The sequence below is a fragment of the Hyaena hyaena genome, unplaced genomic scaffold, assembly GCF_003009895.1.
Source record: "Hyaena hyaena isolate Hyena2069 unplaced genomic scaffold, ASM300989v1 scaffold_12, whole genome shotgun sequence".
In the NCBI taxonomy this organism is placed as follows: Eukaryota; Metazoa; Chordata; class Mammalia; order Carnivora; family Hyaenidae; genus Hyaena; species Hyaena hyaena.
Window position 1 is genome coordinate 4,653,442 of NW_024080644.1, and position 25,053 is coordinate 4,678,494.

At 37.0% G+C, this 25,053-nt stretch overlaps 1 protein-coding gene across 2 annotated transcripts in view; it reads left to right on the forward strand.

Moving 5' to 3' along the window:
* The window catches only part of SRPX (sushi repeat containing protein X-linked), a 105,403-nt gene extending 102,615 nt beyond the window's left edge, over window positions 1–2,788 (forward strand). For both annotated transcript variants that reach the window (XM_039256420.1, XM_039256426.1), the window contains one exon: window positions 2,258–2,788. In XM_039256420.1, coding sequence (XP_039112351.1) covers window positions 2,258–2,441 — 184 coding nt within the window. In that variant the 3' untranslated portion in view covers window positions 2,442–2,788. The remainder of the gene's footprint in view (window positions 1–2,257) is intronic.
* Window positions 2,789–25,053: the final 22,265 nt, after the last annotated feature.

Genomic DNA, 25,053 nt, shown 5'->3' on the forward strand with positions numbered 1-25,053 from the left:
TGATAAAAGTGTGAGTATCCAAAATACATAAAGAAGTTAGACAACACCCAAAAAACAAATATTCCAATTTTAAAACGGTCAGAAGACATGAACATTTTTCCAGAGAAGACCTATAGATGGCCAACAGACACATGAAAAGAAGCTCAACGTCACTGGTCATCAGGGAAATGCACATCAAAACTAAAATGAGATCTCATCCTCACCTGTCAGAATGGTTAAAATTAGCACAGGAAACAAGTGTTGGTGGGGATGTGGAGAAAGGGGAACTCTCACGTACTTTTTTTTTTTTTTTTTAATATTTTTATACTTTATTTCTGAGACAGAGACAGAGCATGAGTGGGGGAGGGGCAGAGAGAGAGAGAGAGACAGAATCGGAAACAGGCTCCAGGCTCTTAGCTGTCCGTACAGAACCTGATGTAGGGCTCGAACCCACAAACTGCGAGATCATGACCTGAGCCGAAGTCGGACGCTTAACCAACTGAGCCACCCAGGCGCCCCAACTATAATATCAAATGTTAATTCCTCACTGGTCACCCTCTCCCAACAGGTTCCAGCCACCACAACATTGCTTGGCCTTTTTCTCCCTCCAAACCTGTTTTCATTTCTGGGACCCCTCTGCCGGAGGATATCTTCTACCCTACTCCTCTCCCCCAGAAAAAACTAAATATTCCTCTTTTTAAAGATGCAGAGCAGTTTCTCTCTCCATTTTGATTCACTTCATGGTCTGCAAACACTCATTAATGCATTTCTCAGTAATCTACCACCTCAGGAGACCTGATGGAGATATTTTAATGTCTTTCTTTTATTTCTAGTCACTAGCAATGGATTAGCAATTTGGCTTCCCACTGAGATAAAATATAAATTATTCTCCTCTTCCCTGAAACTCCCTCTTAAAAGGCAGAAGAAGGGGAAGTCAGTTTGGACTTGGAGTAGTGAATATATTTCCTGTGATTCTTTTGTGTGAGGAAAAATATTTCACTTTAAATACAGATGGCAGTATCTATTCTGCCTTGCACACAATCTCTAGATAACTAAATTAAAAAATACAATTGAGAAGACACTGAGTGGGCTTCTTTTTTCAATGGGCTCAGCTTACCAGCTTGTTTGCTTTCTCTGGCTTATTCCATCTCATTTCACGTTTCTGTTGATATAATTTATCCAGTAAAAATTCCAGTGTGGTAGAGGAGAAAAATCATCAGACTTCTGAAGGTAATTTGAATTTTTGCAGAATTATCTGAGATACAAATAATGATTAACCAAATTAATATACCTAGGTTATGGACCACATTTAATTTCCTCCAACTGCAGTCCAGAGCTGGCTACTGAATAAGCCAGAATGGTCCAGAACTACAAGGTTGAGAAACTCATTTCAATCAGCTTCACCTAGTCCAGGGTTTAACCTCCGTACTATTGACCTTTGGGAATAATTGTTTGTTGGAAGATCCTTTCCTGTGGGTTGTAGTACATTAAGCAGCATCCCTGGCCTCTAGTCACTAGAGGCCAAAAGCACCACCTCATGGTGACAACGAAAAATGTGTTCAGATGTAGCCAAATATTCCCTAAAGGGTAAAATCACTCCTACTAACCATTCACCTAGCACTAGTATGTACATGGCTTCGCAAACCTAGTCTGCAAATTTCAGTGGACTCCGATTTAAGACAAAAATATCTGTTAGTATTGTTGGACACACTTTGTAGCAACTACTGGCATAGAGCACCAATGCAGGCTAGTATCTTCCTGACCACTATAAAGCAGGGCTACCCAGGGCGCCTGGGTGGCTCAGTAGGTTAAGCATCTGGCTTCGGCCCAGGTCAGGATCTCCCATTTCATGTGTTCGAGCCCCACGATGGGCTCTGTGCTGACAACTCAGAGCTTGCAGCCTGCTTCGGCTTCTGTCTCCCGTTCTCTCTGCCTCCCCCCACTCCTGCGCTGTCTCTCTCAGAAATAAACATAAAAAACATTAAAGCAGTGCTACCCAACCTTCCATGTGCAATACCCATCATCTAGGCATCTTGCTAATAATGCAGACTCTAATTCAATAGGGTCGGGGTGGAGCATGGGATTCTCCATTTCTAACAAGTTCCCATGTGATGGCTGTTACTCCAAGCACCATACTTTGAGCAGCAAGAGTCTTTAGATGAGTAAGTCCTTCGTGGTATTAAGGCTTTCTCTGCATCCAGTGTCGCTACAGGGCTCCGGGTGGTCTAACAGAACCCTTGGGAATCGGGTTTGACCATCTTCTCTTTGTCTGCCTTAGGTTGTTGCTGCAAATCCCACTCTACTCCTTCAGCATGGTGCTGGTGGATAAGCATGGCATGGACAAGGAGCGCTATGTCTCCCTGGTGATGCCTGTGGCCCTTTTCAACCTGATTGATACTTTCCCCTTGAGGAAAGAGGAGATGGCCCTGCAAGCTGAAATGGGCCAGACCTGTAGCACCTGATGCGACGGCTACTCTCCTGGCGGTTCCTCTTCTCGTTCTAGAGTGCCGTGCACACGGAAAGGCCTTAAAAATATCCTCGATGTACAGATTTTTATTTGTAATTTTAAAAGTCTATTTTAATATGAGCTTTCTTTGCACTTAAAAATTACCATGATGCTTTTTGTACTTGGAAGTGTACCAAAAAAAATTATGAAACTGATATCTACTCTTCCTCTTTGTTCCATCGTGGCTGGTTAATTTTACAGAGAAATTAGAAACGACAACCGTACACATGCTTTCAGTGTGTTATTCACTGTAACACATAACTTACTTCTATTTTGTTTTTTTATATAAAACATTAATAAAATATTTTGGAGCAAATTTATTAAAACTCACTTTGTGTTTCAAGCACAAGCCATACTTGCTCAAGGTGATCAGGGATTTTAGGACTGTGGCTCTTAATGGTGCTTTAGGAATGGAAAAATACAATTACTTTTGTCGGGAGGCACTCAGCTGAGCTGGGAGAGCTGTGCTTTAAGGTGGTAGAGTAGCTGATTAAAGCAACAAACCAAAAATTAAGGAGTTAAGCCTTTAATCACTAGCCGTGATAAACAGGAGGCTAAAACCAGAGGAAGCACCAATTCTCCCCTTTTGTCTTCCCCAGTGGACCATTGTACCAGTCAAAGGTCACCTGGATCAGCAAAGACCTAGGGGTCATCACCACCCTGTTGAGGGAAGTCCTTGTTTTGGAACCCTCCACTTGAAGATAGCCCCTACTAAGTCCGTGGCCACACCCAAAGCCACAAATGCTAAACACACACTCCCCCCACCCCCAACTCTGCCACCACCTTTTTATTCCCAGCAACTTTTTTATGCTTGTACTCACCACCTTAGAAGCAAGTCAGCTCCCACAGGAGAAACCAAAAACTTCTGCTGTAGCGCTACTTTTGAGGGGAAAAAGCATCTTAACTACTAACCAGTTGAACTATTAGAGTCAAAGTAAATAGACATTCATAAGATGGAATAGACAGATCCTGAGCTCACCTCATCCGGTGGGCATACCAAGACATGTACATAACTATGAAAATCACCTGAAGACTGGCACAACATGTCTTCTACAGCTAGTCATAGAGAGAAGGCCATATGAAACAGGGTAAGAGGAGAGGAGATGTGGTTAGGAACCAAAGCTGTGGCACAACTAACTGCAAAGAAGAGAGACATCACAGATGCAGAGGAGCAAGACAATTAGACTCCACACCAGGCACCCTGGCACTGGGAACCTGTACTGGGAAGACTAGTGCCCATAATGTCTGGCTATGAAAACTATTAGGGTTTAACTCTGGGAGAGTCCAAGAGTGATAGGAAACCAAGTTCCTGCCCTTAAAAAGCCAACATACTAAAAACTTGGCCCAAGGCACAGCACAGAAGCAACAGTTTGATAAGCGCCTGGGGTATACATGAAGGAGATTTATCCACTAATCTTAGAACATGTTTCGGAGGAGCAGAGATCTGCAGGAGATTCCTCCAGGAACAAAAGTGCTGCTGGGCACCGTTTTTCTTGCTCTTCCCCAGCCTAGAGAGCCAGATGCTTATGGGAACCAGTTTTTAACTCTCTCCATCTACCTTGTTACCACCGCATACTCCACCCTGGCCATCTCCTGTGCAACCACCCTACCCAATCTGCCTGCCTCCAAAGTGACTCCTGCCCTGCCTCACCTGACAGGCAGCCCTGGCCATGACTAGAACCACTCCAATGTGACTCCTGCTGCCACACCAGTACGCTCTCAGTTCCAGCAGCCAGACCTTCTAGCTATCTGTTCATGGAGCAAGCCCCGCCCTTTGGTGCAACTGCTGCTGTGTCAGAAAAGCTAATTGCAGACAGCTAGGCTGATTACTGGCCTTGCCTATTAAGGAGGCTGTGGTGACTGCAACCGGACATCTCAACAGTACACAGAGCAACCCTACCTAATGCATTCACAGCACGCAAAGAAGGTTATTACAGACAGCTGACCTGGAGGCAACCATGGTTCAGCCACAACAGGAGGGTGCACACAGCTGACATGGGATACCCCCAAAATGTCTGAATCTGGCATTCAGGTGGCATTGTGCTAGAAGGCACCACAGGACCTCTTTTACAAAAGGCCACTACTTTTAAGACCAATACACAGAAACACAGATTTAGGCAAAATGTGGAGAGAGAGGAATATGGCCTAAATGAAAGAACAAGGCAAAATCACAGTAAAAGAACTAAATGAAACAGAGATAATGTGTCTAATAACAAATTCAAAGTAATGGTCATAAAGAGACTTACTGGACTTAAGAATGGATGTGCTGAGAACTTTAACAAAGTTAGAGCTGAAAGATTAAAGAAGTGAAATGAAAAATAGACTAGAAGGCATCAACAGCAGATAATAGAATGAAAAGAAATGGATCGGCAATCTAAAGATGATAATAGATAACCAGGCTGAAAAGGAAAATGAAAAAAGAATAAAAATTATAACAGGTTAAGGGAACTCTGTGACATCATCAAATGTCATAACATTCGTATTACAGGGGCTCTCAGAAGGAAAAGAGAGAGAGGAGTCAGAAAATTTATTTGGAGAAATAATAGCTGAAAACTTCCCCTAATCTGAGAAAGGAAACAAACATTCAGGTCCACGAAGTATAGAGAGTTCCTAAGAAAATGAATCTAAATTGGTCTTTTAATAATAATTAAAATGGCAAAAAATAAAGATTGAATTTTATTTTTTTTTTAATATTTTTATTTCTAGGAGAGAGAGAGAGAGACAGCGCGAGCAGGGGAGGGCCAGAGAGACAGGGAGACATAGACTCCGAAACAGGCTCCAGGCTCCGAGCTGGCACTCAGCACAGAGCCCGACGCGGGGCTCGAACCCACGAACCGCGAGATCACGACCTAAGCGAAAGTCGGACGCTTAACCGACTAAGCCACCCAGGCGCCCCAAGATTGAATTTTAAAAGCAGCAAGAGTAGACAGTTACATACAAGAGGAATAACATAAGGCTACTAGATGATTTTTCAGCAGAAACTTTGCAGGCCAGAAGAGAATGGCATGATACCTTTAATGTGATGAAAGGAAAATAACCTATAACCAAGAATACTATACCCAGCAAAGCTATCATTCAGAATAGGAGAGAGAGAAAGTTTCCTAGACAAGCGAAAGTTAAAGGAGTTCATCAGTACTAAATCAGCCTTACAAGAAATGTAAAGGGAATTCTTTAAGGGGAAAGAAAAGGCTATAACTAGAAGAAAATTATAAAAGAAAAAAAATTTCATAGGTAAAAGCAATCAGATGAAAAAAGGTAGATTAATAACTTATAAATAGTGAGTATGGAAGTTAAAACAAAATCGTAAAATCAGTTATATCTACAAAAACTAGTCAAGGGATACACAAAATAAAAAACTAAAAAAAATATATATATATGTAAAAATAATGGAGGGGGAAATAAAAATTTAGTATTTTAAAATGTGTTCAAACTTAAGTGATCATCAACTTAATAAAGACTGCTACACATGTAGGATGTTATATATGAACCCAATGGTAACCACAAATCAAAAACCTATAGTAAAGTACATGAAAAAAATAAAATCTAAGCATAATGCTAAAGAAAGCCATCAAATCACAAGGAAAGAGAGCAAAAGAAGAAAGGAACAGAAAATAACTACAGAAACAACCAGAGAGCAACTTTAAAAATGGAAATAAGTACATACTTACCAATAATTACTTAGAATGTAGATGGACTAAATCCTCCAGTCAAAAGATATATGAAGTGACTAATTAAAAAAAAAAATCTATGCTGCTGCCTACATCAGACCAAAAGGTATGAAAAGCGAAGGGAATCAGATAGAAAGTGAAGGGATGGAAAAAAGATATGCAAGTGATATATCACACACAAAAAAACCTTGAAAACAGACTGTAGTAAGAGACAAAGAAGGGCACCACGTAATGTAAAAGGGAGCAATCAAATAAAAGGATACAATAATTGTAAATATCTATATACTGAACATAGGAGCACCTAAATACATAAAGCAAATATTAATAGACATAAAGGGAAAAATTGAAAGTAGTACAATAATAGTAGGGGACTTTCACACCACACTTATATCAATGAATAGATCATCCAGACAGAAAATCAACAGGGAAATTGTCTTTAAATGACAGATTAGGCCAGGTGGACTTAAAAGCTACATACTACCTAAAAAGAGCAAAATACACATTATTTTCAGGTGCACAGGGAACATTCTTCATGATGGATTGCATGGTCAGCCACAAAATAAGTCTAAATAATTTAATAATATTGAAATTATCTCAAGCATTTTTTCTGACCACAATGATGTGAAACTAGAAATAAATTACAATTTAAAAACTAGAAAAAGCACAAACACATGGAGGCGAAATAACAACATACTAAAAATAAATGATGGCTCAACAAATAAAAGAAAATAATAAAAAATATAGGGGGACAAATAAAAATTAAGATATAACAGTCCAAATCTTTAGGACATAGTAAAAGCATTTTTAAGAGGGCCATTTATAGTGATACAGGCCTACCTCAAGAAACAATATTTCAAACAAGCAAACCAAAAACTAACCTTACACCTAAAGGAACTGGAAAAAGGACACACAAAGCTAGTACAAGAAAGGAAAAAATAAAGATTAGAGGGGAAATGAACAAAATAGACACTAAAAAAAACCCCAACAGTATCAATGAAACAGAGTTGGTTTGTTGAAAAGATAAATAAACTTGATAAGTTTACTAATCAGAAAAAGAGAGGTCTCAAATAAAATGAGAAACAGAGGAGGAGAAATAACACCACAGAAATATAATTATACTCTAACAAATTGGACAATCTAGAAGAAATGGATAAATTCCTAGAAACACCATCTTCCAGAGCGTGAATCAAGAAGAAAAAGAAAATCTGAACAAACCAATTGCTATAATGAAATTGAATTGGTAATCAGAAAACTCCCAATGGCTCAGAGGTGAATTCTATAAAATATTTCAAAAAGAGCTAATCCCTATTCTTCTCAAACTATTCCAAACAAATAGAAGAAGGAAACTTCCAAGCTCATTCTTTGAGGTCAGCATTACCCTGATACCAACACCAGACAAAGATACTAGAAAAAAGAAAACTATAGGCTAATAACAAAATATTAGCAAACCAAATTGAATGATACATTAAAAGGATCATTCACCATGATCAAGTGGGATTTTTTCAGTGTTGCAAGGATGGGTCAATATTAAAAAACCAATTAATATGATATACCACATCACATTAACAAGAGGAAAGATAAAAACCATATTATTTCAAAACATGCAGAGAAAGCATTTGACCAAATACAACATCTGCTCATGATAAAAACTCTCCACAAAGTAGGTTTAGAAGAAACATACTTCAATACGATAAAGGCCATTGATGAAAATCCCATAGCTAACATTGATGGTGTAAAACAGCTTTTCATCTACGATCAAGAACATAATAAGGATATCCACTCTCACCACTTTTATTCAACACAGTACTGGAAGTCCTCGCCAACGCAATCAGACAAGAAAAAGAAATAAAAGGCATCCAAATTGGTAGGAAGAAGTAAAACCATCACTATTTGCAAATGACATGATACTGTATACAGAAAATCCAAAAGACTCCACCAAAAAGCTATGAGAATAAATGAATTCAGTAAACTTGCAGGATAGACAACATACAGACATCTGTTGTATTTCTATACGCTAATAACAAAGTAGCAGAAAGAGAAATTAAGAAAAAAATTCCACTTACATTATACCAAAAAGAACAAAATACCTACAAATAAACCTAACCAAGGAGGGGAAAAACCTACAATCTGACAACTATAACACATTGATGAAAGAAAGTGAAGATGACACAAAGAAATGGAAAGATATACCATGCCCGTGGATTGGAAGAATACTGTTAAATTGTTCATACTACCCAAAGCAATCTACAGATTCATTGCATTCCCTATCAAAACACCAACAGGACTTTTTTACAGAACTAGAATAAACAATCCTAAAATTTGTATGGAACCTCAAAAGACCTCAGATGGCTACAGTAATTTTGAGAAAGAAGAACAAAGCTGGGATTGAAAGGTATCACAATCCCAGATTTCAAGATATAATACAAAGCTGAATTAATCAAAACAGTGTAGTACTGCCACAAAAACAGACACATAGATCAATGGTACAGGATAAAAAGATCAGAAACAAACCCACGATTCTATGGGCAATTAATCTTCAACAAAAGCAGCAAGAATCTGCAATGGGAAAAAGGATCTTAAATAAATGGTTGTAGGAAAACTGGATAGCTATATGCAAAAATGAAAATGAACCTCTTTCTTAACAGTATACACAGAAATAAAAATATTGAATTAAAGACCTGAATATGAGACCTGAAACCATAATTCTCCTAAAAATAAACATAGCCAATAATCTCTTGAACATCAACCTTAGCAACATTTTTCTAGATCTGTCTCTGGAGACAAGGGGAACAAAAGCAAATATAAACTATTGGGACTGCATCAAAGGAAAAAACGTTTTCATATGAAGGAGACCAAAACAAAAAGACAACCTAGTGAATGGGAGAAGGTATTTGCAAATTATATACCTGATAAGTGGTTGATAGTCAAAATAAAATAAGCTTATAGAACTCAACACCAAAAAATCCACAAATAATCTGGTTAAACAATGGGCAGAGAACCTGAACAGATATTCCTCCCAAGAACATACAGATGGCCAACAGACACCTAAAAAAAAAAAAAAAAAAAAAAAAAAAAAAAAAATGCTCAACGTCACTCATTATCAGGGAAATGCAAATCACAACCACAATGAGATATTNGAGCCCGACGCGGGGCTCGAACCCACGAACCGCGAGATCACGACCTAAGCGAAAGTCGGACGCTTAACCGACTAAGCCACCCAGGCGCCCCAAGATTGAATTTTAAAAGCAGCAAGAGTAGACAGTTACATACAAGAGGAATAACATAAGGCTACTAGATGATTTTTCAGCAGAAACTTTGCAGGCCAGAAGAGAATGGCATGATACCTTTAATGTGATGAAAGGAAAATAACCTATAACCAAGAATACTATACCCAGCAAAGCTATCATTCAGAATAGGAGAGAGAGAAAGTTTCCTAGACAAGCGAAAGTTAAAGGAGTTCATCAGTACTAAATCAGCCTTACAAGAAATGTAAAGGGAATTCTTTAAGGGGAAAGAAAAGGCTATAACTAGAAGAAAATTATAAAAGAAAAAAAATTTCATAGGTAAAAGCAATCAGATGAAAAAAGGTAGATTAATAACTTATAAATAGTGAGTATGGAAGTTAAAACAAAATCGTAAAATCAGTTATATCTACAAAAACTAGTCAAGGGATACACAAAATAAAAAACTAAAAAAAATATATATATATGTAAAAATAATGGAGGGGGAAATAAAAATTTAGTATTTTAAAATGTGTTCAAACTTAAGTGATCATCAACTTAATAAAGACTGCTACACATGTAGGATGTTATATATGAACCCAATGGTAACCACAAATCAAAAACCTATAGTAAAGTACATGAAAAAAATAAAATCTAAGCATAATGCTAAAGAAAGCCATCAAATCACAAGGAAAGAGAGCAAAAGAAGAAAGGAACAGAAAATAACTACAGAAACAACCAGAGAGCAACTTTAAAAATGGAAATAAGTACATACTTACCAATAATTACTTAGAATGTAGATGGACTAAATCCTCCAGTCAAAAGATATATGAAGTGACTAATTAAAAAAAAAAATCTATGCTGCTGCCTACATCAGACCAAAAGGTATGAAAAGCGAAGGGAATCAGATAGAAAGTGAAGGGATGGAAAAAAGATATGCAAGTGATATATCACACACAAAAAAACCTTGAAAACAGACTGTAGTAAGAGACAAAGAAGGGCACCACGTAATGTAAAAGGGAGCAATCAAATAAAAGGATACAATAATTGTAAATATCTATATACTGAACATAGGAGCACCTAAATACATAAAGCAAATATTAATAGACATAAAGGGAAAAATTGAAAGTAGTACAATAATAGTAGGGGACTTTCACACCACACTTATATCAATGAATAGATCATCCAGACAGAAAATCAACAGGGAAATTGTCTTTAAATGACAGATTAGGCCAGGTGGACTTAAAAGCTACATACTACCTAAAAAGAGCAAAATACACATTATTTTCAGGTGCACAGGGAACATTCTTCATGATGGATTGCATGGTCAGCCACAAAATAAGTCTAAATAATTTAATAATATTGAAATTATCTCAAGCATTTTTTCTGACCACAATGATGTGAAACTAGAAATAAATTACAATTTAAAAACTAGAAAAAGCACAAACACATGGAGGCGAAATAACAACATACTAAAAATAAATGATGGCTCAACAAATAAAAGAAAATAATAAAAAATATAGGGGGACAAATAAAAATTAAGATATAACAGTCCAAATCTTTAGGACATAGTAAAAGCATTTTTAAGAGGGCCATTTATAGTGATACAGGCCTACCTCAAGAAACAATATTTCAAACAAGCAAACCAAAAACTAACCTTACACCTAAAGGAACTGGAAAAAGGACACACAAAGCTAGTACAAGAAAGGAAAAAATAAAGATTAGAGGGGAAATGAACAAAATAGACACTAAAAAAAACCCCAACAGTATCAATGAAACAGAGTTGGTTTGTTGAAAAGATAAATAAACTTGATAAGTTTACTAATCAGAAAAAGAGAGGTCTCAAATAAAATGAGAAACAGAGGAGGAGAAATAACACCACAGAAATATAATTATACTCTAACAAATTGGACAATCTAGAAGAAATGGATAAATTCCTAGAAACACCATCTTCCAGAGCGTGAATCAAGAAGAAAAAGAAAATCTGAACAAACCAATTGCTATAATGAAATTGAATTGGTAATCAGAAAACTCCCAATGGCTCAGAGGTGAATTCTATAAAATATTTCAAAAAGAGCTAATCCCTATTCTTCTCAAACTATTCCAAACAAATAGAAGAAGGAAACTTCCAAGCTCATTCTTTGAGGTCAGCATTACCCTGATACCAACACCAGACAAAGATACTAGAAAAAAGAAAACTATAGGCTAATAACAAAATATTAGCAAACCAAATTGAATGATACATTAAAAGGATCATTCACCATGATCAAGTGGGATTTTTTCAGTGTTGCAAGGATGGGTCAATATTAAAAAACCAATTAATATGATATACCACATCACATTAACAAGAGGAAAGATAAAAACCATATTATTTCAAAACATGCAGAGAAAGCATTTGACCAAATACAACATCTGCTCATGATAAAAACTCTCCACAAAGTAGGTTTAGAAGAAACATACTTCAATACGATAAAGGCCATTGATGAAAATCCCATAGCTAACATTGATGGTGTAAAACAGCTTTTCATCTACGATCAAGAACATAATAAGGATATCCACTCTCACCACTTTTATTCAACACAGTACTGGAAGTCCTCGCCAACGCAATCAGACAAGAAAAAGAAATAAAAGGCATCCAAATTGGTAGGAAGAAGTAAAACCATCACTATTTGCAAATGACATGATACTGTATACAGAAAATCCAAAAGACTCCACCAAAAAGCTATGAGAATAAATGAATTCAGTAAACTTGCAGGATAGACAACATACAGACATCTGTTGTATTTCTATACGCTAATAACAAAGTAGCAGAAAGAGAAATTAAGAAAAAAATTCCACTTACATTATACCAAAAAGAACAAAATACCTACAAATAAACCTAACCAAGGAGGGGAAAAACCTACAATCTGACAACTATAACACATTGATGAAAGAAAGTGAAGATGACACAAAGAAATGGAAAGATATACCATGCCCGTGGATTGGAAGAATACTGTTAAATTGTTCATACTACCCAAAGCAATCTACAGATTCATTGCATTCCCTATCAAAACACCAACAGGACTTTTTTACAGAACTAGAATAAACAATCCTAAAATTTGTATGGAACCTCAAAAGACCTCAGATGGCTACAGTAATTTTGAGAAAGAAGAACAAAGCTGGGATTGAAAGGTATCACAATCCCAGATTTCAAGATATAATACAAAGCTGAATTAATCAAAACAGTGTAGTACTGCCACAAAAACAGACACATAGATCAATGGTACAGGATAAAAAGATCAGAAACAAACCCACGATTCTATGGGCAATTAATCTTCAACAAAAGCAGCAAGAATCTGCAATGGGAAAAAGGATCTTAAATAAATGGTTGTAGGAAAACTGGATAGCTATATGCAAAAATGAAAATGAACCTCTTTCTTAACAGTATACACAGAAATAAAAATATTGAATTAAAGACCTGAATATGAGACCTGAAACCATAATTCTCCTAAAAATAAACATAGCCAATAATCTCTTGAACATCAACCTTAGCAACATTTTTCTAGATCTGTCTCTGGAGACAAGGGGAACAAAAGCAAATATAAACTATTGGGACTGCATCAAAGGAAAAAACGTTTTCATATGAAGGAGACCAAAACAAAAAGACAACCTAGTGAATGGGAGAAGGTATTTGCAAATTATATACCTGATAAGTGGTTGATAGTCAAAATAAAATAAGCTTATAGAACTCAACACCAAAAAATCCACAAATAATCTGGTTAAACAATGGGCAGAGAACCTAAAAAAAAAAAAAAAAAAAAAAAAAAAAAAAAAAAAAAAAAAAAAAAAAAAAAAAAAAAAAAAAAAAAAAAAAAAAAAGATGCTCAACGTCACTCATTATCAGGGAAATGCAAATCACAACCACAATGAGATATTACCTCATATAGTCAGGATGACTAAAATCAAAAAGACAAGAAATAACAAGTGTTGGTGACGATGTGGAGAAAAGGGAGCATTCATGTATTGGTGGGTGCAGTGTAAAGTGGTGCATCCACTGTGGAAAACAGAATGGAGGTGCCTCAAAAAGTTAAAAATAGAACTACCATAAGATAGTAGTAACTCCACTACTGAGTATTTACCTAAAGAAAATGAAAATAGTAAACTGAAAAGATATATGCACCACTATGTTTACTGCATTATTTACAATAACCAAGATAGGGAAGCAACCCAAATGCTTGTGAAGAGATGATGGATAAAGAAGATGTGATACACACATGTATGCACGCACATGTGACATGTGGACCTAGCGGGCATTATGCTAAGTTAAACAACTTAGACATGGAATGATAAATACTGTATGATTTCACTTACATGTGGAAACTAAGAAAAATAAATGAAAAAGACAAACACTGTTAAATACAGAGAACAAACTGATTATTTCTAGAAGGGAGGTACTGGGAGGTGATAGGTGAAACACATGAAGGGGATTAAGAGGTATAAACTTCTAGTTATAAAGTAAATTAAGTCACAGAGATAAAATGTACTGCACAGGGAAATTAGTAATATTGTAACAGCACTATAGTGACAGATGCTGAGCACTGAGTACTGTGTAGAATTATCAAATCAATATGCTGTACCCCTGAAAGTAATATAACATTGTCAGTTACATTTAAATAATAAATTTTAAAAGAAAGGTCAAAGTAAACAAAACCTTAGGAAAATAAGAAAGGTGTTTTCCACTTTGCATATGGCAGCAGATACACATTTCATCAGATGCTTTCTATGAAAAATCATGGTAATATAACACTGCAAACAGAAAATACAAATTCTCTAGCAGCCAAACCTAAAGACATGGAATTACTATGATCTAACTTAAAAGAATTAAAACTAGCTGTTATTAAGAAATTCAATGTGCTTATAAGAAAACTCAAAAAAGCAACTCAGTAAACTCAGGAATGAAATTAATGAATAGAAGGACTACTTTACCAAAGAGATTGAAATTTTTAAAACCAAATAAATTCTCGAGCTGAAGAACTCAATAGATGAGGTGGAGTATGCATTAGAAAGCAATGGAAATAGAGCAGATCAGACAGAAGAGAGACTAAGCCAGGTTGAAGACAGGGATTTAGAAATGACCGATGTAGAAGAGAAGAGAGAATTAAGATTTCTTTTAAGTGAAGAAACTCAATGAGTACTCTTAGATTCATACATTAGAAGAGCAAACACAGGGGCGCCTGGGTGGCTCAATTAGTTGAGCATCCAACTTCGCCTCAGGTCATGATGTCACGGTCTGTGGGTTTGAGCCCCACGTCGAGCTCTGTGCTGACAGCTCAGAGCCTGGAGCCTGCTTTGGATTCTGTGTCCCTCTCTCGCTGCCCCTCCGCCACTCATGCTCTGTCTCTCCCTCTCGCTCTCCCATAAATAAATAAATAAGCATTACAATTTTTTTAAAAAGACGAGCAAACACAAAATTAATGGGTATATCAGAAGGAGAAGAGAGGGCCAAGTGAGCAAAGAGCTTATTTAAAGAAATAATAGCTGAGAACTTCCCATATATGGGGAAAAAAAACTTGATCACCAATCCATGAAGCTAATAAAATACCTTTTTATCTCAATGCAAAAAGACATTCTCTAAGATATATTATAATAATCAAAATTTATTAATAAGCAAAACTTTCCGTAGTGACAGAAACCAACACAACGGTGGTTTCATCTGTCAGGAAATAAACTGAAAAGAAGCACAAAGGAAACATCACGGGGTATTAGAAAAACTCTACCTTGATGTAGGTTAAGGCTTGAGTGCTGTCAACTTGAGCACCAAAAATACGATCATGATTAGTGTCAACTAGAACCATAAGTTTACAATGGCATAAAATGGTCAAAAACCAGAACGTATGTTTTAAATTGATCACAAAATGCAAGTGTGAGTTCAAGATATTGGATAGATGACCACCCACCAAGACTGAAGGGGCAGACTATAAAAAACGAGTGTCTCACAATGGTCCTTGGCCCAACATCAGAACCACCCAGGTAAGAGGATGTTAAATTAGATTCGGTGTGTGGATTGTGGAGAAAGAAGAGTTTATATAACACTGCATAGGTGGAGAAGAACAGATTATCCAGGACCTGCTACTGACTCAGTTTTCTCCCCTCAGATAAGGACACTGCCTTGCTGATCTTGATTTAAAGATGGAGAGACAGGAAGCGCATGTCAGTGAACAGGAATATAGCTCATATCATATGAACTCTCCTGCTGATAACTATAACTCTGGAAAAACACAGGGGAAACAAAGGTGGTTTGAGTTCATTGGAACTCAACCCAAAACAGGTAAAAACTGGAGAAGATATGACCCTGAAAGAATGGAAACACATTGAATGAGCTCCACATTTAGTTGGCATTTCCTGAAGCCTTTTCCATTTGCTTGATGAACTGAAAATGGCGCTCAAGCAGAAGGCTATTGTCTTACTGAGTTGACAATTTGAAGGACAGAGAGAGAATTGCTAGAGGGGCTGGAAATTGAGGAAACATGAGAGAGGAGAAAGCCACAGTGAAAAAGGCTCTGAATCTGCAGATAAATTTATCTCAAAATTTTAACTGACCTCTGAGTCATACGTGTGCAGAATAAAGTTCCAAAGAGTCCAGGTGAGAAAACAAGAGTTAAAGATAAAAGAGCTGAACAGATATCTCAGCAGCTGATCAATGACTGAGATCAAGTCAAGTTAAAGGGGCTCACTGAACAGCTTAGACTTACATGGAAAACTGAGAAGTAAAGTCTAAGCCTCTGGACTAAGATAAACCAAAAGAGACTTGCTCAACAAATCCTAAAATCAGATTTCCACAAGATCAGGATGATGAGCTAGAAATTTAACTGTCTACAAGAGCAAAAATGAGGCCAGCCTGTATGGTAAGCGTTCCCTTAAGCTAGCAGTTCTCAAACCTTGGCAATACTCCAAAGGACTCCTGTGGGTGATATCTACTCATATTTACTGTGTTATAAATTAAAACTGAGAAGGAAAAAATTTCATTTATAATTGTATCAAAAAGAATAAAATGACTTTAAAAAATAAAATACTTAACCAAGGAAGTGAAAGACCTGTTCACTGAAAACTATAACACAATGATGAAAGAAATAGAAGAAGACACAAATAAATGGATATTCCATACTCATGGATTGGAAGAATTAATATTGTTAAAATGCCCATACTAGTCACAGATATCTATGAATTCAATGTAATCCTCATCCAAATTCCAGTGGCATTTTTCACAGAAATAGAACAAACAATCCTAAAATGTGTGTGGAATCACAAAAGACCCTGAATAGCCAAAGCAATCTTGAGAAAGAACAAAAAAAGCTGGAGGCATCATGCTCCCTTGATTTCAAATTATATTACAAACCTAAAATAATCAAAACAGTATGGCATAAGCATAAAAACAGACACACAGATCAATGGAACAGAATAGACAGTCCATATATAAGCCCATGGATATATAGTCAATTCATTTATGACAAAGGAGTCAAGAATATACAATGGGGAAAAGATAATCTCTTTAATAAATGATGCTTGGATAACTTGACAGTCACATTCAAGAAAATGAGACCAGACCACTACCTTATGCCATACATAAAATTTAACTTAAAATGGACTAAAGACTTGAATGTAACACCTAAAACCATAAAACTCCTAGATGAAAACATAGGCAGTAAGCTCCTTGACATTATTAGTCTTAGGATTCTTTGGATCTGATTCCAAAAGCAATAGCAACAAAAGCAAAAAAAAAAAAAAAAAAGGTAGGACTACATCAAGAGGCTTTTACACACACACCAAAGGAAATCCTTTTTAAAATGAAAAGGCAACCTATTAACTGTGAGAGAATATTTGCAAATCATATACCCGAAAAGGGGTTAGTATCCAAAATATATAAAGAATGTATATAACTCAACAGCAACCCCCCCCCCACAATCCAATTAAAAAATGAGTGGAAGATCTGAATAGACTTTCTCCCAAAGAAGACTTACAGATGGCCAACACGCTCAGCATTACTCATCATCGGGGAAATACAAATCAAAATCACAATGAGATCTCAACTCACATCTGTCAAAATGGCTAGAGAATCAGAAAGACCAGAAATAATAAGAATTAACAAGGATGCAGAAAAAAAGAAGACCTCATCCACTGTTGGTGGGTGTAAATTGGTGCAGCCAGTATGGTGGTTCCTCATAAAATTAAAAACAGAACTACCATATGATCCAGAAATGCCACTTCTGGACACTTACCCAAAGAAAACAAAATCACTATCTCAAAAAGTTATAAGCACCCCCACATTCACTGCAGCATTATTTAAAATAGCCAAGATAAGGAAACAACTTAAATGTCCATCAATGGATGAGTGGATAAGGAAAATGTGTACATATACACACAGACACACGCACACATGTGCGCACACACACTCACACACACACTAGAATACCATTCAGCTATAAAAAATACAATTTTCACATTTGCAATTGCAACATGCATGGATCTTGAGGACACTCTCCTAAGTGAAACAAATCAGAGAAAGATAAATACCATACAGTGGCACTTATTTTAGTAATCTAAAACAGCAAGGAAGCATACATAAAAGCCAAATTCATAGATACATACGGCATATTGGTGGTTAGAGGAGGTGGGGATTTGAGGGTAGGTGAAAGGGATCAAAAGATAGAAGCTTCTAGACATAAAATAAGTCATTGGGATTACTGTACACCATGACAATTATAGTTAATAATCCTGTAGTGCATATTTGAAATTGCTAAGAGTGTAAATCTTTTAAGTTCTCATCACAAGAAAAAATTTTTCTAACCATCTATGGTGATGGGTGTTACAGAGACATATCATGGTGATCATTTTGCAATATATACAAATACTGAATCACTGTTAGACACTTGGAATGAATAATGTCAATTATACCTAAAAATATGAGTATAAAAATTATAGCATTTTTTACATTGTATAAAGTATAACTTAATAGGTTAAAACAGAATTTTAAAAAAATCTATATTTTGATTCATTTAGAAAAAGTAATAACCTCATGTTAACATATTTTTACGAAAATGAAATATGCTTCTCAAGACAAGATAAAGTGAGATAAGTGGTATTATTTTACATTATTACAAGTCTCTTCAAATTTGGTTTGCTATAAAAGCAGATAGCCACAGTCTCATATATACTTTCCATTCAATCTGTTGTAGTATCAATATATTGTTTTGATTAAAGTATATAAGGAAATCTGACTTCACAGAGATATATATTTGAAAAAGAGAGGAGTATTTTAATAGCCTATTTAGATAACTGGATATTTTTCTTTGACCCTTTGCCAAAACCCAGCAAGTACTAGTTCCTTACAAATTAATGTCAATATGGAAAAGTTTTATAGTCTATTGTATTAAAACCAATTGGTCTATCCTGCGCTTTGACTGGACCTTATACCCAAGTGGGATTTTCTAACCTGTACTTAACTATTTCATTTAATCCGGGCCATTTAGAAAATATTGGTTCACTGAATCAAACATTCCAAAGGTCGATAAAATTTGTTCGACAATATAAACAAAAAAATCACATTAGTTAAGGCCATCACCAATCTCATCAGAAAAAACTGTCACACAAAGGTACATATGAGTTTTTCAAAATTCAAAATTTCACTTCAAAGCTCAAAGTCTATAATTGTCAATAAATACTGTCAGTTGTTGTTTTTTTTTTTTTTTTACAAATAGTTTATTGTCAAGTTGGTTTCCATATAACACCCGGTGCTCCTCCCCACAAGTGCCCTCCTCCATGCCCATCACCCCCCTTTCCCCCTCCCCCACACCCATGACTCCTTAGTTTGTTCTCAGCATTCAAGAGTCTCTCATGGTTTGCCTCCCTCCCTTTCCCCCACCATTTCTCCCCTTCTTCTCCCCCATGGTCCTCCGTTAAGTTCCTCCCAATTCTCCTATACATGCAAACATATATCTGTCCTTTTCTGCCTGACTTATTTCGCTCAGCATAACACCCTCAAGGTCCATCCATGTGGCTACACACGGCCAGACTTCATTCTTTCTCATTGCCATGTAGTATTCCATTGTATAGATAAACCACATCTTCTTGATCCATGTCAGTTGTTTTTCTTAAAGTGACACTTACTTTGTTCATTTTCGAGAAAATGTCCGCCCAATCCTCAAGACTGAATAACAATGGTTTATCTGTCATTCGTTCTTTAAAATAAAAATGGCAAAAAATGCAGCCAGCTCAATGTGCAACTCAAATGCGCAAATGCTTTACCCTAAGACAACCCTTATACTTCGGTATGCACAAGAGAATTTAACAACATATGTATTTAAAGATCAAGATTTAATAACATGAAGGATTTTTACTGCTTCATGAAGGACTTTCTTCAAAGTGGTATTTTATTTATTTACTATAAATGCATAATGGCAAAGAAACACACTGGCTTGATTCATACTACAGTACCTGCAGTTTTACTCACCACTGCTTCTGGACCATCAGTACAAATGTCAACACAGCGAACAAAGCAAGTAAGGAAAACAGCTTTGACCTTGCTGACCCCCCTGAAAAAGGTTTTAGGACACCCAGTGGTCTGCACTGAGTGTTCTGGAATGGTGACAAAACATGAGTAGAAAAGAGGGGAAACATACCAAACATTTGGCTCTTTTCTCAACTCTGACAGGACTCACAGAGAGTGTTCCTGGAGACCCACAATCATTCCTGTACTTGCCTGACTAGACTCAGACATTGCTAGATTTCTGCAATAAGACAGCCTGTGCACTTCTGATCAGTAGTTTTGCTAAAGGACTGGTAAGTTCTAGACAGGCAGCCTAGACTAAGTAATGTCTTAGGCTGTAAATAAGGCCAGCATCTATTAAAAATAGGCTTGGCTAGGGGTACCTGGGTGGCTCATTCAATGAAGCATCTGACTTCGGCTTAGGTTTGTGAGTTTGAGCCTCTCCCCCCCTGTTGGGACTAGAGCTTACTCAAAACAACCAAACAGAACAGAAGTGTGGAATAANCCCCCGCCCCCCCCCCCATCAGGCTCTGTGCTGACAGCTCAGAGCCTGGAGCCTGTTTCGGATTCTGTGTCTCCCTCTCTCTCTGACCCTCCCCTGCTGATGCTCTCTCCCAGAAATAAACAAACATTTAAAAACATTTAAAAAAAAAATACGCTTGGCCAGAATATATGCCAGATGTTACAGTGAATGTAAGCTACCTTGCAGGCCATTCTCTTCTTTCAGAAAGCTCTCAACTCAGTTCATGTAGAGTCACAAACAACAGTAACAACAGTACTGCTTCACAAAATGAAAATTTGTACCCACACTGGTAGCATTTGCTTTGGAGTTATCTCATTTTATGAGAAATGAAATGACTAAACAGTATTTCAATGTTTTAGCCTTGTTGTAACTAGAAGTCCTGGGCAAGGCCATGACCTTCTCACTGACTACCCATCTCAAGACTGAGAAAGCATCTATCTAAATCCTTTGGAAGAATCAGTGTTGACTCTTAGTTTTGAAGTTTAGCCTGAACAACACACAACCTGTCATACCATTACCCTTTCTCTGTCTTTGAGATGAGGGGCACTATGAATGCTAATTATTCAATGATTTGTTCATTCACCAGAAATACATCCCAACTAGCACTGTTCATTGATTCTAAGATACACTTTTTCACATTTTAACATCTCTGAAGTGGGGAGTGTCTTACAATCAATGACACACTTTTTTAGTGAAAATTCTGTTGGGAAACAGATGGCAGACTCAAATGGGCCACCTAAGAGGAGCTGTGACAGAGGAACAGTCTCTAACAGCCTTCACCCCAGCAAGGAGGGAGCAAGGGGAAATAAGTGCCCTCAACTTTCTCTCCTCTTGTTCTCTAAACTACTGCTATTGGCTCCAGTTGGCCAAACTCAACCTGAAAACCAGACAGCAAAGGAGCAAAGCACAAAGCAGGTTGGAAAACCACCTGATACATAACAGGTGCTCCGCGAAGGTCACTTCTGATCCCTTCCCCTGCCATTACCTATGATTCATTCAGTGCAAAGGGAGTGATGGTGTCAGGGTTCAGATTTACAGAAAGATAAGTGAGCAAAAACCACAGTGATGGTCAGATTCAATAGCTGAGCACCAAGAAGAGTTGTTCAACATCCTCCTAGCTTGGAAACAAAAACCAGACACTCATTCAATCTGTGTGTCAATTCAGCAAATGTGCTTTTCTCCAAAGACAAATAAGTATAAAGACAGGAGGAATATAGATGACATATAATCAATCCTCAAGGATATACAATCCATCTTCAAGTACTCAGGAATAACTTGTAATAGAACACATTAGAGATATTAGGAAAGTGAATTTAATGAAAAAGACATTAAAGTTTGCAGCAAGTACAGGTTGGCACAAAGCTTTGGTCTGGGGTACATATTCCATACAGAAGCTTAGAAGTAGGCATGTTAAACATTTAAGTATTGCTGCTAATTTTGCACTAAACATGACAAGGCATAAATAGGAATAGCTGCTCGTAGCCAACGATAAAACCAAGAACACTAGCAAAATAAATGCAGACTTCCCATCATCGCCAGGGGATTTAAAAAATGTTACTGTTTCCCAGAGTTTTCCATCCTTTTCTTTTAACTTAAAAACAAAGATACTGTATTGTACACTTAAAAATGTGTTAAGAGGGTAAGATCTCATGTGAGTGCTCTTACGGCAACCGAAAAAAGACATACAAACAAATGAACTATCAAGCCACAAAAAGACATGGAGGAACCTTAAATGTGTATCAGTAAGTGAAACAAGCAAGTTAGAAAAGGCTACATACCATATGATTTCAACTAATGACATTCTGAGAGAAGGCAAAGGAAAGACACTACAGAGATAGTAAAAGGATCAGTGGTCCCCACAGTCTGGCGCGCAGGGGACTTTTCTGGGCCTGAAACTATTCTGCATGGTGATGTAATTGTGGATGCAGGGTATTATGCATTTGTCAAAGCCCACAGAACTGTAAAACACCAAGAATGAACCCTAATATAAACTATGGACTTTAGTTAATAATGATGTACCAGTACTGATTCATCAATTGCGAGAAATGTACTACACCAAGATGTTCTTTCTAGGAGCAACTTGTGGGGGAGGGGGCAGTAGTATTTGGGAACTCTCTGTACTTTCTGCTCAATTTTTCTGTAAACCTAATACTGCTATAGTAAATAAAACCTATGGATTTAAAAGCAAACAAAGAAGTCAACTTCCTGTCTGAGCAGAAGTTTAGGAGAATAAATTGGCAGCCAAACCAAGTGGGTGCCAGAGACAAAGCAGAAATGAACATTCTCACAGGTAGGCTACCTAGCCTTTGGCAGTTTGGAAAATGACCCTTCTTATTTCTTCCCAAGGAGAGCCCTTGTTCTAATGTCCCAGTGACGCAATGGTCTTTAAGGTGTTCTTAGGATATTGAAAGTTTGTCTTCCTTCCCCAGCCCACTAAACTCTTAGACTCAACTTCAGGCCCAGAAAAAACCAAACAGCCTGCTTGTGACAACCACACTCAGTCTACGAATGGGGACCAAGTGCATTCAGTTGGGCCAATTCTTGCACTGATGATATGGCGTCCCTCTAAGAGTTTCTTTAAATATTTGTGTAACATTTGAGGAACGCCTGCCTGGTGGAAAGGGTACAAAGGAAACCCTCAAAGGAGGTAACCCCCCTTTCCCTATGTCTTTAGCAATTCACGTCTGGCCCAAACTGTAAACCCTATTCAACAAAACAAAAGCTTAACCTCTAAGCAGACCTGTCTTTCTCAGAATTTATCAACCATGAATTGCTCTTCAGACATGGGGTCCCTTCTTCACTTACCTATGGAAATAGACATTATTTCATCCTTCTAATACCATACTCTTCCTTAGAGAAGTTCTCTACCTCATTACCTTTTCAGGGATGTTTAGTGCCTCTTATAACTGGGCACCCTGGGAAGTAACCAGGACAGCCCCTATCCAACTCCATAAATTGGGTTTGTGCATTCAGATGCTTTGCAAGCACATGATTCTAACAGAGCTGGGTTTGGCGGTAAAAGGAAAAAGCTGAAAATTAACAATAATATTTCCATTAATCCATGTAGGAAAAAAAGCATTATGGGCATTTCTTAAGGTTCTTGTATAAACCCCATCAGTTAGAGGGACAATGTAGGAATATATTTAGGAATTAAGGAGGACAAATTAAATGAGGGTGTTGAGGAAGGTCAAAAGCAAAAAGATTCAGGAAAGCCTAGACATCTATTTCTTCACATCAACTGAAAGCCAATGATCTCTCTTCAAAAATGTCCATTTATGAATAATGAATATGAGGACAGGATAGAAAAGAAAATATTTTCCCAACCTGCAATTGCTCTAACTATAGTTCAACCATAAATGATGGACATAAACTGTCTTGTAATGGAATGGCTCCCTTCCTTGTTTCCAAATGAGAAAGATTTTGGAAGTTTTATTGTTCGGTCTCATCCATTCTCATGGATTTGCACAAATGAGTGTCAACTTTCTGAAGACAAAATTAACCTTGGACTAAGCAGAAAAAAATTCATGGAAGGAGCAATCAGATTCCTTCACCCAAAGTAAGCAGATCTAACAATAAAGAGGTGAAACTAAAATATTTAGATTCAAACACATATCTAGTTCTCTGCCTTTCTATAAGGAGACATTTTTTCCCCCTCACAAATGCCAGTGACTTAAACTTTTGCTTTATTATAAGAAAATATTTTATTTTCTTGCTGTGTTAACTTCTGCCTCAACCAAAGGGGGGAAAAAAAAGCAGAGTTGAGTCTCCCTTTGTGCTGAAATACTAACGAGAAAAATATGATCTACTACGCTCTATGAGTGTTTTGTCATGTGCAGGCAATACTAACTATAAATTCCACTTCCCTTTTCCAAATATGGAAGGAACACCCTGTCAGAATAGTGTGATGAGTTTTTTTTTTTTTTAGTTTGATGAGTTCTAGTGAGGCAAATGAGATACAACTGCTAATCTTTGAAACACCATGCATTCCTCATAATGTCAAGAGTAGTGACAGTGGAATAGTCACTACTCTTAGAATAGTCCATAGTGACCATGGAATTTGTTTCGACAGGATGGTAAATTTCCTTCTGTCAATAAAAAGCACAATTCTGGACAACATCCCTGTGAGGAAGGCAGGTTTGATCTTCCTGGCATGAGGGATAAGCAATGGGCCACAGAAAGAGCTGACAAAAACTGAGGACTGATGGATGTGGGGGGGAGGGGGGGATGGGCATGAGGGAGGGCACTTTGTGGATGAGCACTGAGTGTTATGTAGAAACTAATTTGACAATAAACTATTTGTTAAAAAAAAAAAAAAAAAGAAAGAAAGAGATGATCTTTACACTGGAGGAGGGTGGTAAGGAAAGGCATGGCAACATGGTTTGCTGGCAGATTCCACAACCTGTTAACAAAAAACTGACCACAGTTTTTCTCTCCATCAAATAAAACACACTTTGAAATATTTATTATCTAGTCAGATGACGTAGGAAATTCCAGCCTAAAAATAAATTACTATTACCCACAATCGGTAACATAGCACAAAATAAGGGTTTTTTTTTTTTTCTTTTTGTATTTCTATACACTGGAGACCACTTCATTGTACACAGGATGATTAAGTCTCATCCAAGCATTCAGGA